We start from the raw sequence: 12,082 nt of genomic DNA on the forward strand, positions 1-12,082 counted from the left end.
AGGCGTCAACATGAGCGCGCGTCCCTCTAGTTTGCTACAGTAGCTCGGAACACCGCCAGGGAGTGGAAACAAAAGTGGCACCACCCGTCGGTGCCAAGCACATGCAGTGATCCGTTCTTTTTTTTTTTCATTTGAAGGGAAGCAATGCCAAGGATATTCATTCCAATCTGAAAGTGTTTTTCGGGACTCAATAGTCCCGAACCCGGACTCGATAGATGGCGCCAGTCTGTACTCTCGTCGTAATAGATTGGCATCCCTGCTGCCCATGGACGACTGTCCCATCCCACCCACCAGGCTTCACCAGGTGGGAGAGGGTATGCATCCGAAGGTTCTAGACATGCGTAGCCCTGACCCCAGTATGGCATTCTCGATTTTATAAGCCCACTTCACCGGACGATCCCGGCCCAGACCCGCTCTGTAGAACTTGCAGCGTACCTGCTACCTGCCAGCACCTTATTGGGGACTGTCGGGCCATCAGCAAGCAAAGACAAGATGCCATACACGAGCTAACCGCGGAAGCCAGACCCGCAAAGACCAGCCAGTGACAACCTCAATAGGAAAAAAAAATTTAACTTTCTGTTGGGCTACGTATGGTCGGCGGGCCTTTCTCAACTCAATTACCCCCCCCCCCCCTTCCCCTACCCTAATCACCCGTTTCCCTATCCGCATCAAAGCTAGATTATATTTATCAAGAGGACTTGACATAACGCTTTTATTAATAAAAAAACGTTTAACCATCACCAGAGATTTTAAGAGTTTTCAGGCCAAACAGTTTTAAGAAGTCGCAAGCGTGTCAACGGGCCTTTAAGGGCCGCCCACACTAGCGAGAAAACGCGCCCGGCGCGCCGATAAATCGGTTAAGCGGGAAGATAAAGAGCGTGTCTCTGCACGCGCTCGTGGCGCTGACTGTGCTTCGGCGACATTTTGTTACTTGCCGCGATCGGCGTGCCACGCGCGTTTTCTCGCTAGTGTGGGCGGCCCTTTAGGCTACCCGCACGAGTCCTGCTGCGCTGGCTAAATGCTTCTCTATTAACGTTTGGGGGATATCGGCGGCCCAGTGGGCAAGCGCACACCAGCTTGGAGCACGTGGAGCGGAAGCTCGCGCTGCAGAACCCAGGGATCCTGGGTTCGAGCCCCACCCCTGCCCGTTTCGATCTGGTTGAGCATCGTACCGGCGTGCGGTCGTGTATCTCTATTGCGTGGTGCAGGTTAAAGACCCTGTAGGTTAGCGGTTGTACCGCACTGGCTAAATTGCTCATCTACTGCTGAAAGACAAGTCGCCAATTGAAGCAAACCAATAGACCCTTTTCAAAAGTCATTGTGGCAGTCCAGAAAGCTCCAATATTGCCGCTCTAATGGCGGTGATAGGAGATGATGCGCGGCTAAATCAAGCACCCTCGATTTCGTGCATCGAAGGTGACGTGAAATGACCAACATCTTTTCCCTTTTCTGCTCTATGCTTTCGGAGACGTTCGATTTTTCTGGTGTGGAGAAACAGTGTAGTTCCGCCATTAGAGCGTCGGGTCTGGCTCTGCACAAGGTGGGTAGACTGACTTTCGGAAAGGGTCTATTTCTAGGCTGTACAAACATACACACAACCCAATTTTTTTTTTCTATTAGCGTTTGCAAGTACGGTTTCAGGGCGCCGCCATCATGCTCAGTTGGGGTGCGCTTGGGCGCGTCATAATCAGATTGCTTGCTTGGAGTGCGCTTGGGCGAGAGTATAATCCGATTAGGACGCCTTAGCGAGGCGTCGTAATCGGATTATGGCCACGCCCAAAAGCATCCCAAGCGAGCAAGATGGCGGTGCCTCGAGGCTGTACTTGTTAACGTACATACATGGCTCGCACTGACGTCATGTAAGCGGCCGTTGTTCTGGCCTTGCTGCCGAACGCGTAGCTTCTGAATCATACATTTTTGCACCATCGACTTTACCTGTCTCAGAAAGAATAAGTAGGAACGACCACCGGCATGAAGCTATGACGTCACGGGCAAGACATCTATCTAGCGTAGTCTTATACGCGTTATATAAAGAATTGATCGATTACAATTACAATTACTCGCGTTTAAAAATGTATTCAACTAAATCACTCGATCATTCGAGACGAAAAGTAATTGGCGGTTACTCGAATAAATCACCGTTACTTCTCCAACTACTCCAGATTTTCAAAACGACAATTTTCTGCCAGCTTGAAAACGTTTTCTTTTTATTTTGTATTGTCTATTGTCGGATTAAAAGTACCAAATTATGAACTACATATCTCCTTAATTCTTCAATTTTGGTAAAGCGTCCTCCTGTCGGTGATTGGGTTCGAGGATTCCTCGGTAAAGGAAACTTGTTCGAACATGGACGCATTAGAAACGGTAGGGAAATAACATCTAACGGCTACGAGTAATTTTAATACTTCCAAAAGTAATTAGATTACTGCTGCGATTACATCCCCATCAAATGATTCCAAAATTACTTAAAAAAAGAATCAATCGTAAGTAACTTGATTACTTGTGAGGACAGTATACTAGACTGATATGGCGTGTTGAGCGGGTGTATAGCCATTTCCGCAGGGAATAGAGACCGTACCTCTGGCTATTCGAACATTAATAACGTGCCATTCGACCCTTTGCTTTTGGTCGTGCTTGTGCGTGTTTGTGTCTCCCGTGCCGGAGCTGATGTTGGGCCCGTTGTCTGTTTGCAGCTGGCGGTTAATGGGCTTCCTTTCACAACGTTCGCTTATCGAGAAGGACTGGCGCTTGCCGATATCACTCACCTCGCAGTACACGGGGACGTCCTCCTCCGTTCTCTGCACATACTTGTTCCGGAGATGGTGAGTACACCACCTTATTGAGAAAACAACAAAACCTTTCGTATAGGATTTGCATATCATAAACGTACAATAACTTATATATGTACCTTATACAAGGACGATATCGAGCATAGCTAAGTTCTTGTATGTTCTATTATATGTTAAAATATGTTTACTAGACACATTCGTATAGCATTCTTGCACCTCACTGTCACAAGCCGAACATTTGACGCCTGTAGGTGGACTTAGTGTGCGTACTGTAATAAGAACTTTGCGATGATTAATTGGCGTCCGCAGAGTTCCGTGTAACATTGTAAAGTATAGCCGAAAGTTTTCTTTACGTGCCGCGTTGTCTGCCACACTTTCTGCGTAACTCGACGAAATATTTCCCGCAAGTTTATAACCGAGTGCGACGTAGTCGCCAAACTGAGAGCGGAAATTAACGAGCGGCAACCACCGGCCGCATTCGTCGATCGCAGCACGGCTCCTGCACGCGTGAAGAGTGGCTTTCTCGCATGACATTGGGTTTGACGTCACGCGACTGCGGTGGCGCTGCTGTCGGCACTGCGCATGCGCAGATGTGCTCTGACTCACGCGAATCTGGTTTCTTCAGACGCGCACTCCGGAGTGAGCAAACGCTGGCTTGTTCGTAAACAGTGTGTTGGTGTACACTACATATAGAGAAACTCTTGGTGTAACTTGTGCCGATTTCTTTTTTTTTTTCTTGCAGCCAAAGTGCCTACGCGTCGCTCTACCAGACAAGGCTAAGGTTGGAGACGTTTTCGCACTTAGAGGGGAAATATCGCCGTGGCCCGAGAAGTGAGTCCACCCCTTTAGAAGGAACCGCCTTTCTCTGTTTGCGCTACTTTACCCCCCGATCCGTAGCGTACGAACGGGTCAAGGGGTATCGAATGTCACTCAGCTCGGAGTTCCGCGCCGGCTGAGTGAGCGGCCACTGCAACGACATATGAGATGGCGTCAGTACTTTGAATACAAAATTTTCGAGTGTTGATTAACGATCGCGTGTCAAAATGTAACCAACTACTCTAAACATTGTCCTTCGCTGATGCGTGCGAGATACACTCTGTCAATTTAAAACGTAAAATTCCAAGATACGTTTTTGTTTTTATTTTTGTGATTGTTCATTTTTACCGCTAAAATATTCATTAAAACGTTCAGCCTTTCTACTTTGGTGAAGAAGGAAGACCAGCGAAGCTGTACTATGCTGGGAAGGAAGCAATGGCCGGCCGCAAATCGGCAAGCCAGCGTGGAAAGGTTCGAAAGGTTGCCGCCATAGCAACGGCGGCAACCAGACAACAGTCAAGCCGGTTCTTTGGTTGCCGCCATCGCTTATAGATGGCGGTAGCTGTCAAGAGTGTTGTGTCGACACTTGTTTGCAGGCGGACATGATCCTAGGGAAACTTGCTCTTCACAGCTCCGCTGTAAAAGACAATGAAAGAAACTACGTTTTTGCAATATCCGTGTTGTGCAAATTTCTGTCCTGCATCGTATGTCTAAGTCTGCCATACCTTCCTATTCTCGTCAAAAGCGCGGCACTTCGTCGCGATAAGTATAAATTGCTTGGACAACGTAAAAATATAGAGGAGGCAACGGCGGATGAGAATCTCTGACATCCGCGTCATGTCTCAGCAGCGGGTGTTTCAAAAATTGGTTCGTACAGGGGCCGCCTCCTTGTTATGGCGCTAGTATCGGAGAGATTTCCGTCTGCCGTTCGCTCCTCTTCTCAGGTTTACGGCGGTGACTTCCTTTCAACATGACTACATTAGCTCTGTTGTGGAAATCCCGGGGAGTAGGGTACCCCCTCACCCCCTTCAGTCCACCTCCCCTCGTTTGAAGCGCCATCTAGGTTTGCGCTTCAAAACTGTTTGTTCCATCGAATACGATGAAACGCCCATGTTACGGCCATCATCATTTAAAAAATATGACGTCATTTAAAAAAAAAATAAGACGTAATTGGGATGGGCGTCAAAAGAAAAACATGTTTAAGCATAACTACAATGTAAAGCATAGCCAAGAAAAAAGCAGTGCTATTGGCACGAACACCTTGAATTCTTGCGCCTTCCAATCGGCAAATAAAGCGATTTCCTATATTTCCCCAACTCAGCTACATCAAAATTGAACATGGCGGCCGCCTCAAAGAACAACAACAAACAAAAACGGTCTAGAGACGTTTTCGTGCAGCAAGGCTTCGAAATCTATACCCTGCTACAGGTTACGAAAAACAGGACAAGCTGCTCCCTCCAAGCCCTCCACCCTTTCCACTTGGCAGAGCAAACGCCCGAGACGACACCCCAGTCCCTCCAAACACCTTCCGGATAAGAAAGCCTAACTGCCAATTAGCCTGCGTCACTCAAAGCGGCGACCGTAGGGCGCAGATTGGACACGATTGTGACATCACAGTTCGGCAGGAACTCGTGTCCAATCAGCGACAAGCCGAGTCCAGGACGAACACTGACGCCACAGTCGTGTCCAATCTGTTCCAACGGTGGCATCTATTATTGACGCAGGAAGATTCAGCACTTAGGCTTTCTTATCTATATCGAAGGCGTTGTCCCTCATGGCCTCCTTTCCGGCGTTCGCTCTTCTTAGTGAGAAGGGGGGGAGGGGTTCGTGGCATGAGCTTGCCTTGTGTTTTTAAACGTGCAACAGGGTGCAGTCTGGCCACCGTGGAAGACAAAGTGCGTTCGGGCGCGTTATGGCGTCAGTCTCGCTACCCTCGACACGCCTTAAGAAAGCTTGGCTATCAGACGATCTGCACACTCCAGCAAGCAAGATGACTGCGCCCATGGGCCGTGTACAAGCAAATGTCTATAGGGAGGCTATCGTTTTGCGGGGAAGTGAGCGCACAGAAAAGTTTTCGAGTGAATGGGGATTTTTAGCAAACCGTTACCGCGTTCTGCGTACCGCACTACCAGAGCCTTTGAAGCGTGCTTTTAAGCGCGCGCTAAGGTAATGGTTTGCTAAAAGTCTCCATCGTCTATGGTCATCGTACTAACTAGAAGTTTATCTCAGTGGTCCTTCAACTCTGTACCGTCTCATTTTTTGCTTTGTTTGCAGACTTGTACTGAACTTGACGTCGGGGATGGGCAAGGACGACGACGTGGCGCTGCACGTGAACCCGCGGTTCGCGGAGTCGGCCATCGTGCGCAACAGCCTGAAGGGAGGCTCGTGGGGCGAGGAAGAGCGGGACGGCGAGATGCCGCTGGCCATCGGGCAGCCCTTCCGGCTGTCCGTGGCCGTGCTCGAGGACTGCTTCCGCCTCACGATCAACGACGCCCACTTCGCCGACTACGCGCACCGCCTGAGCGTCGGCAGCGTCCGCAACCTCGTGGTCGAAGGGGACGCGGTCATCCACGACGTGGTCGTCGAGTCGCAGGAAGTGAGTCGGGGCAACGCGTGCACGTGGAAGACACAGCGCCACTCACGGCGTCTTGTAACCTGCAGCGCGACGCTATGTGGAGAGCAAGTTCGCTTACCCGCTGCATATCCTTTCTTTACAAACTGAAACAAAAAAGGCGCAAAAAACGATTAATTGTAAATAATAGTCGTGTAATTGCGAACTCTGTGAGTTCGTTTGGTGACGACACTGACTGTGGCTATATACCCCAAGACAGAATGGTAACGGTGTGCTTTTTTGCGTCCCGTCAAAGCGGAGAATATCAAAGCTGATCACCAACTGTTGTCCACTGTAAAGTTGCACTCTCTCTTGTTCGCTTGCAGAACGAGTTGGAACTTGGACAGGCTGATAACTGGGAGCTGTATCAACCACCCGAAATGCCGCGAGAAGAAGCGCTGCAAGAGGTGAGGATCTTTTCGTCCATCGAACTTCCCACATCGCCCATGAGGCATTATTGCGAGAGGACGGGGGATAAAGGACTGCGTTTCTCATTCCTGTATAGTACAAGGAACAGATGCTTCTTGTTGCAAAATGATTGAACTCGTATTTAACGAACGTGTGGCTCTTACGTACGGAGTTGAAAAGCAAAATAAACTAGACTACCAGCGTTTGGAAGCTGCGGGTGGAAGGAGATAATTAGTCAAGCATGTCTGCTTCCTCCTCGTCTTCTACACTGGAAGAAACATTAAGGTTCAAAGTTAGAAAAAATGAAAAAATTTAACGATACTTCTTTTTTTCTTTCTTTTGGTTTTCAGGATCAGCAAGTTACGGAACTTCTCGCTGAATCTCAGATCCACTTTGAACCCAAATTGGAGGTTATTCAACCGGTAAGTAACGAGCATGTTGAACGAAAAAGAAATAAGGGAAGAAACGGATGTGAAAATAAAATTATAAGCAATAATTTCAAATGGTTTTTAGCGACTATCGAGCTTGAATTACATAGTTCCGGAAAAGTAATTTTTATGCGAACGTGGGTCAAAGCAGTGTAGTGAAAAGATATCTCAATTCCAAATGTATATTAGGAAAATATAAAAAAAAAGTGCGAACCTGTCTTTCTTGATATTCTTAATTTAAGTGACCATTAGATTTTCTGTCTGAATACAGTTTTTTTTAGGATCTCCCTAAAACGTTATTAATTTTAACGAGGTAAGATTTCACGGATGAGTTATATTACCATTACCTATTACTTTAAACACCAATATGTTACTTGGTTATATAACATAGGAAGAATTGCATTTGTATCATTACCCCCTATTAACAGGTAGAGTATTTGTACAGAAGTTTATTTCACCAACAATAAAACTGGTTTTGAAATTCTGTAACGTACCTACGTCTGCAGTTTGTTTGTGAAAAGGTTCGTTTGCGCTTTCGAGTAAAGTCAATGTGCAGTATAGATGTTGCCAATCGAACTAATTTCACATTACTCTCATTGTGCCATTATAAGAAGCATTTAGAAATAAGAATGATTGCAAAATGTATGGTGAATATAATGAAATTCGCCTAAATGTATGTCGTTAATACTGTATCTTGCTTAGAACTAAAGCTCCTATTTCACAAAGTATTTCCGATCATTTATAACAAACTCTAATAAAAAAAATCTAACAGAGTATCACGAGCTAATCCGAAAAATCAACGGTGGTAAACGAGCGGCCATTCCAACACACGACCGAACAATGCCCTACAGCTCCTACCTTTGAATCCAGTTTTTACGGAACAACACAAACCAAAAAACGTAGGTCGTTCCTTCGACGCTTACCCTTATTGAAACAATAAATAATAAAAAATACTGCGGTCATTTGGAAACAGATTTGAATACGCGTCGTTGCGCAAAGATTTGCTTTAATATGGCTTGCCCGTACACAAGTCGTTAGGTCTAGGTACCACGCAGCAATCTTGGCAGTTGGCTTCGAGGAGATTGCATTCTTAAGGCACAGCTCTCGAGCTCTCTGAAATGAAGCCTGCTTTCGGCGGCAGTGCTCGTTGAAACGCAAACGAGCTTTCATCCATCGCAACTCTACGTGGGTACGCTTTCCTCTGTCATGAACGCAGCCCAAGCCGGTCTGCCAAAGGATCCCAGAAGTGATGACTCCTGGTAGAGTGGTTATCGTGTCTGGAGAAGTGGAGCCCACGGCACAAAGGTACGTGCTCGCGGGACGGGATCTTCCCGGAGAACGCTAGCTGCTGCCGGCGCCTCGCCGGGTCTTTATATATAGACCGGGATATTTGGGTTCCGTAGCAGCCGGGCGCGCGCGCGTTTTTGGAAGGGTGTGTGTTTGCATGCATGGCGGGGTGTTTCTGGGTCGGGAACGAAAGCGAACTCAACTTGAACGTCAGCATCTTACTACTATTGTGCGCGCGTTTGTGTGTGTATATGTGCTCGTATGCGTCTGAAGGCTTCTTTGCTCAAGATGTCCTTTTCAGCGATACTTTTGCAACTGAGTTGCCATATGAAATCATCATGTAGCCAGAGTTATTATATCGTCTATAGAATGTAATATAGTTATCATAACACACCATCCCTCGTTATTTAACTTCGTAAATAATTCTTATATCTCCGTAAAGAACTAGACCGACAACAGTTTGTCTATTTGTTGCCAAATGGATGCTGATGATTTTGAGCAAGATGACCATATTGAGCTGAAGATGCTCGAAAAGTCTATCTTCTCCTGGATGCTCAAGATGTCCATGTTAGTCAAGATGTTCATCTTTCGCAAGATGAACATCTTTCGCAAGATGACTTATTCACAAATCGTGCAAACGAGTGATGGTATGTATACAAGCGTTCGGTAGCCATAAGTAGTTTACTGTCACTATTATGCATTTTGGTGCTGCGTCGTACGCGTCATAACACGCTCTGTTTTGCGGTATCTGTTCACAGCTGTATCAAATATTCTTGCATCTCCTTCGTAGATAACTAAACCGGACTTTGTCCGTTTGATCCTCAAATTACCCCCGAGCTGAAGATACTCAAGATGCCTATCCTGTTATGAATGCGCAAAACGTGAATCTTATCCAAGACGATCGTCACATACAACATGCCCAACTTGCACAAAATTCTCAAGACCCCTATCTGTTTTATATTTGTTTCACATTAAAAAGCGTATTCTGGCGTTTTCTTTGTGGTCCTCGATTTGAGTGAAAATTAGCCAAACCTACCAACACATTGCTGAATTAGTAACCCAAATATTAGGGGAAATGATGTTTGTTCGCAAAGGTATTGAATTTAAGATTTTGGTCCTCACCATGCTTTTTAAACTGAAAGTTTTGTACTCGCAACAATGCAAAAGTGACGCCAGCGAGAGGCAGGGGTCCACTCTTCGGACTGTAGAATTTGCTCCCAACTGATTGCAAGCAGTTTCTCATGATGATGTCAAATGAATGCTTTAAAACCTCGCTCCAGCACCCTCGTAACAGGACGAAACAAATGAAGTGGTCATAGTCTGTTTTTTAAACTGCCTGCAACCTGCAATCCTGCCTGCCATGCACTGACTTCGCAGCGCTGAAAAGCCCGAGTATTTTTCAGTGTTGGGTTTTGGCATCATTTTTATTTGCCGATTTTACGAAAACTATTATGTATTATGAATTTGTTTTGCCATCGCTAAACCAATCAGAAACAAAAAAAAAAAAAGACCTGGTGGGGCGCCTATGACGCGGCTGATTAGTCCCATTACATTGTAGCGTCGAATGATGCGTATCATCGCAAGCTGAAACAAACTATAGATGTTCAAGATGTGCATATTTCTCAAGATGATCATCATGTTCAATATGTCCACCTTGCACAAGGTTCCCTCCTTCGCGTGTCTTTTGTTTCTCGTGTGATTCTTAATTGGGCACCTTGCCCAGGTTCTACGTCAACCTCCAGACGGATGTGGGCGACACAGCGGACGTGGGACTGCACATCAACCCCCGCTTCGACACCAACCCGAGAGGGGTGGTCCTCAACAGCCGCGACCGGGACCAGTGGCAGTCCGAGGTCCAGGTCACCGAAAAGTTTCCGTTCGCCCCGGGGTCGCCCTTCGAGCTCCAGATTCACTGCCAGGAAGACAAGTTCCGCCTGATCGTGAACGGCTGCTTCCTGGCCAACTTCCCGCATCGCATCGACCTCAGCAGGATCGACTACATATGCGTCGACGGCAGCCTCGTGGTGGACCGCGTCGTCTTTGCCTGAGGTTGTTTCGTCGAATCGGCCACCGCTTTCTCGAACGTGCATCGTCTTGTGGCGACTCCGGTTCTGCTGAAGCTGACGAGCGCTGCTTTGCTGTCGCTCAACTGAACCGTAGCACATAAAAACAATTTAAGATACATGTGTTTTTTTTTTGTTAATGTGTAAAAAGAAAAGAGGGGGTAGCATATTCACCAGAACTGCAGAGTATCCAACTTCTGCTATGTTTAGACGTGACGTATTAAAGGTAGCAGCGCTCGCAGCTTCGTCGCAACCTCGATACGATGGCCGATGCGCTTTCTAGATGCAGTTGCGCAGATGAAGCTACAACTGTTGCTATAAACGCTGTTTGACGCTTGTGTTGAGATTACGTCCGACCTTTTCTACAGTGGCGCCGTCACAAACTCTGTGATAATTGCAACAAGATTATTTTTACTACACGGACTTCAAAAATAAACTGAAACTATCTAAAGAACGAAGGGCCGACCATGTGCTTTCCCTTCATGGTTTCAACAATATGCCCAACTTGCAAACAAATTGTTTTCAATACTTCGCCACATATAAAAAATGAAAAAAAAGACAAATGAATCACTGGTTGTTGCCAGATTATCGAGAAGTACAAAATCGCATTTAGCTATCGAGAAAAAGGATTTACGCACACTTAGCGAAACTATTTATGCATATCGCAACGTATATGTGAGCTTCCTAGTGGTACACAAAGAATAGCCGTGCTTCACAGTACAAACGAGGAAGATTGTTAACTTTTTTGACGTTGGTCACTGTTGTGTTGTAGTTTTAGGCTGCCACTATTTTTTTAAAGCATATTTTCTTGTTCTGTGTCTACGCTACGAACGAACGCTTATTACTTATGTACGCGTAATTGGATAGGCATTCTAGGAACAAAGTGCACACCACGGGAATTAATCACTTTAGATATTATGCAAAGAGTATTTCGCTCTCGTTCGATGTGTATAAAATGTCTAACGAAAGAGCAATGCGTGTCCCGTTTGTGAAGGTTTAATCTGTTTTCTTGTCCTCAAGGACGAACCCCAACTATGCAAGTTAAACGTGTCCGATTAAACTTTTTCACATAAAGCCAACAGCAAGCGGCGAAAGCTCGAACTGCAATTTGCATTGGAAAAAAAAAAAAAAGAAGAGCGTTGCGTTACATATTCTATTTATTCCGTCACTAACCTGAGTCATGGAGGATGCACCAGAGGTAGCGCAATATCCCTTCGGGACGCCAACCGTATAGTTCCTGCTCTCGCCGCTGCGTGAGGTGGGAGTGCGCACTCACAGATCGCTTCTTGAGAAACGTCGCCGAATCTCCGCCATGTTGGGCTCCTTGCCGCTTCCCCGTCGAGTCTTCCATGTATAAAATAAATAAATAAAAAAGAAAAGACTAAGGTGGGCTTGCGTGTATTTCAAAGTGTGCATTTTACCTCTCTTTCGAACTATTCGTCTTATATTAAGTAAGAGAATAAAAAATAAAATAAAAGCGGCGTGAACCACGTTTTGCAAATTAGCGATTGCGACGTTCCACATATGTTTCGGTGAATTGGGAAAACGAAGGTGTCACGCTCAAAAGTAAAACCGAAAACAATTTCTTGCGCATGCAGAATTTTGTTTTGTTCCTTTCGTTGTCTGGGCAAGGCGCACTATCCTCGCTTGAGCGAAAAATGGTGCCGTTTAATTAATGTC

General features: G+C 46.2%; 1 protein-coding gene across 1 annotated transcript in view; it reads left to right on the forward strand.

Moving 5' to 3' along the window:
- The window catches only part of LOC8034645 (galectin-4), a 62,358-nt gene extending 50,571 nt beyond the window's left edge, over positions 1–11,787 (forward strand). Inside the window, exons 4-10 of the mRNA XM_029976175.4 lie at positions 2,694–2,822; positions 3,532–3,620; positions 5,880–6,201; positions 6,543–6,623; positions 6,975–7,046; positions 8,269–8,357; positions 10,063–11,787. Of these exons, the coding sequence (XP_029832035.2) occupies positions 2,694–2,822; positions 3,532–3,620; positions 5,880–6,201; positions 6,543–6,623; positions 6,975–7,046; positions 8,269–8,357; positions 10,063–10,387 (1,107 nt within the window). The 3' untranslated portion in view covers positions 10,388–11,787. The remainder of the gene's footprint in view (positions 1–2,693; positions 2,823–3,531; positions 3,621–5,879; positions 6,202–6,542; positions 6,624–6,974; positions 7,047–8,268; positions 8,358–10,062) is intronic.
- The last annotated feature ends 295 nt before the right edge of the window (positions 11,788–12,082 follow it).

Source organism: Ixodes scapularis, unplaced genomic scaffold (genome assembly GCF_016920785.2).
Source record: "Ixodes scapularis isolate PalLabHiFi unplaced genomic scaffold, ASM1692078v2 PGA_scaffold10__122_contigs__length_95168666, whole genome shotgun sequence".
In the NCBI taxonomy this organism is placed as follows: domain Eukaryota; kingdom Metazoa; phylum Arthropoda; class Arachnida; order Ixodida; family Ixodidae; genus Ixodes; species Ixodes scapularis.